General features: G+C 39.9%; 1 protein-coding gene across 1 annotated transcript in view; it reads right to left on the bottom strand.

Moving 5' to 3' along the window:
- cetn2 (centrin 2) overlaps positions 1-1,251 on the bottom strand; it is a 4,156-nt gene extending 2,905 nt beyond the window's left edge. Inside the window, exons 1-3 of the mRNA XM_015381545.1 lie at positions 989-1,251; positions 702-866; positions 483-611 (exon numbers count right to left, since the gene is read on the bottom strand). Of these exons, the coding sequence (XP_015237031.1) occupies positions 483-611; positions 702-866; positions 989-991 (297 nt within the window). The 5' untranslated portion in view covers positions 992-1,251. The remainder of the gene's footprint in view (positions 1-482; positions 612-701; positions 867-988) is intronic.
- Positions 1,252-3,160: the final 1,909 nt, after the last annotated feature.

Here is a 3,160-nt window from a genome sequence, read left to right as displayed (position 1 = left end):
ATTTTCACTTACCAGGTGAGAGTCTGACATAGTGGAAAAATTGCAATTCTTCTTTTGGAAAGTAAGCTTGTATGAGTGATGCAAAAAGCTACTTTTAAACAGATCATGCATGAGGAGAGAAAAGGGCTCATGCGTTCTCTATCACACCTTTAATAAGAGTTCCCTCTCAGCAGTGGGTACAGGGTTGTACATGTGCTTTTTTTTAAAGTGTAGAGTGCAGGTCTTTTAAAAAATTAGAGAAAATCCTCCACTATACATTTATGCACCGATAAATCAGTGTTGCCCTACTTTTTATGTGCTATATCTGGGGTCTCCAGAGCTGCAGGAGGCTATTTGATTCAAACGATGAACAATTGCCATGATTTTTGCTTCATTCTTTTCTCCTATGGCCATCTGGTAAGAAGCTTTTCTACATATGAGGTTGTAACGTGAAGAAACTTCAAGGTGCATACGCTCTACAGTAAAAGACAGTCCATGTATACCATTTTCTGTGTCATGACTGCCAGAAAGTCAGCGAAGGAGATCTTCCCTGTTCCATCCTTGTCCACCTCTGCGATCATCTTCTTGATCTCCTCCTTCTTGGGTTCGAATCCCAGAGCTCTCATAGCAACCTGCTCAGAATCAGAAACATTCATTCAGGGGATTCCAGAAAACATTTTATCTTACATTCTCACATCGATCAGTGCAAATCTTCATGTTACCTTGAGCTCTTTCACATCGATGTGTCCAGATCCATCAGTGTCAAAGAGCTCAAAAGCCTCCCTGATCTCCTGCTTCTGCTCCTCTGTCAGCTCTGGCTTGGGAGTTGTCTTCTTGCGAGGAGGGGGCACTGGACCCTGCAGGGATGGTCTCTTAGCACTGGTTGCCTATTTGCATGTCATAAAAAAAAAATAACATTGTTAATAAATGACACACTTGTGTATAAAAAGAACATCTAAAAAACAAACTAGAAAAGACTGTTACTGTGATATAACCAGATGTTACTCACCATTTATTCCTGTGTAATATGATCTGCAGCTTCTCAAAAGAAATGATTGTTTTCCTCCACGCTGTAAAGCTACTGTATCATGAAGGAGGGATCAGTAGATTCCATAAAGCTAATACAATTATTTTGTTTATTTAACACAAATATCAGCCATGATGTAAAGGGGAATCGCGTTTTCTAGCTAACAACCTGCGCTCCAGCTGCTGTCACGGACTGAGCGGAAGATTTTAACCGACTGTGCGCCAGTTTCTAAACGCTGCTCTGTGATCAGAGAGGAGAGCAGGTAAAAGATGGAGACAGGCACGTACCGTGTAAAGAATCAAACGCACCGATCGGTCAGGAAGCTGATTGGATGTTAAATATCACAGGGCCCGTATATTATTATAAATGGGTTTAATGTATCAACAGCAGTCAAGGCGACGAATGTTCAGCTCAATTCTCACCTTCACGTCACATTTATACAGATTATTTGACCATATTTTAAATGCCGCAGTTTTGAAATTGACTCAATACACCTCCAAGTGGTGGTTTCGAAAACTGCACCAGTGCGCACTGCAATATGTAGGTAAAAGTCACCATATATATTATTTTATTTCATGTATTGTATCTTCATTTGTTATTTTTTTTATGAAAAAGAGGAAAACAAATATGTGACAAACACAATCAAATGTGAAAATACAGGTCCTTCTCAAAATATTAGCATATTGTGATAAAGTTAATTATTTTCCATAATGTAATGATAGAAGTTGAACATTCATATATTTTAGATACATTGCACACTAACTTAAATATATCATTTTTATTGTCTTAATACGGATGGTGTTGGCATGTAGCTCATTAAAACACAAAATTCCTATCTCACACAATTAGTATATCATGAAAAAGGCCTCTGAACGCGCTATGCACCTAATCATCTGAATCAACAAATTAACTCTAAACACCTGCAAAAGATTCCTGAGGCCTTTAAAACTCCCAGCCTGGTTCATCACTCAAAACACTAATCATGGGTAAGACTGTTGACCTGACTGCTGTCCAGAAGGCCATCATTGACACCCTCAAGCAAGAGGGTATGACACAGAAAGATATTTCTGAATGAATAGGCTGTTACCAGAGTGCTGTATCAAGGCACCTCAGTGGGAAATCTGTGGGAAGGAAAAAGTGTGGCAGAAAACGCTGCACAACAAGAAGAAGTGACCGGACCCTGAGGAAGATTGTGGAGAAGGGCCAATTCCAGACCTTGGGGGAGCTGCGGAAGCAGTGGACTGAGTCTGGAGTAGAAACATCCAGAGCCACTGTGCACAGATGTGTGCAGGAAATGGGTTACAGGTGCCGAATTCCCCAGGTCAGGCCACTTTTGATCCAGAAACAGTGGCAGAGGCGCCTGACCTGGGCTACAGAAAAGCAGCACTGGACTGTTGCTCAGTTTTGCATGTCATTTGGAAATCAAGGTGCCAGAGTCTGGAGGAAGACCAGGGAGAAGGAAATGCCAAAATGCCAGAAGTCCAGTGTCAAGTACCCACAGTCAGTGATGGTCTGGGGTGCCGTGTCAGCTGCTGGTGTTGGTCCACTGTGTTTTATCAAGGGTAGGTTCAATGCAGCTACCTATCAGGATATTTTGAAGCACTTCATGCTTCCATCTGCTGAAAAGCTTTATGGAGATGAAGATTTAATTTTTCAGCACGACCTGGCACCTGCTCACAGTGCCAAAGCCACTGGTAAATGGTTTACTGACCATGGTGTCACTGTGCTCAATTTGCCTGCCAACTCTGCTGACCTGAACCCCGTGGAGAATCTGTGGGATATTATGAAGAGAAAGTTTAGAGACACAAGACCCAACACAGTGCATGTGCATAACTGTACATAATTATTTGAAGGTTGAATTTTTTGGGATTAAGAACACTTTTCTTTTATTGGTCGGATGAAATATGCAAATTTTGTGAGATAGGAATTTTGGGTTTTCAGGAGCTGTATGCCAAAATCATCCGTATTAAGACAATAAAAGATCTGCAATATTTATGTTGGTTTGCAATGAATCTAAAATATATTAATTTTCAAGTTTTATCATTACATTATAGAAAATAATGAACTTTATCACAATCGACTAATATTTGTAATATATATATATATATATATATATTGGTTACTATTTTTTATTGATTATTATGTAACGTTTTA

The sequence above is a fragment of the Cyprinodon variegatus genome, unplaced genomic scaffold (assembly GCF_000732505.1).
Source record: "Cyprinodon variegatus isolate N-32 unplaced genomic scaffold, C_variegatus-1.0 Scaffold236, whole genome shotgun sequence".
NCBI classification, from domain to species: Eukaryota; Metazoa; Chordata; class Actinopteri; order Cyprinodontiformes; family Cyprinodontidae; genus Cyprinodon; species Cyprinodon variegatus.
Note: the sequence above shows the minus strand (reverse complement) of the source record. Positions and strands in the feature narration are given on the sequence as shown.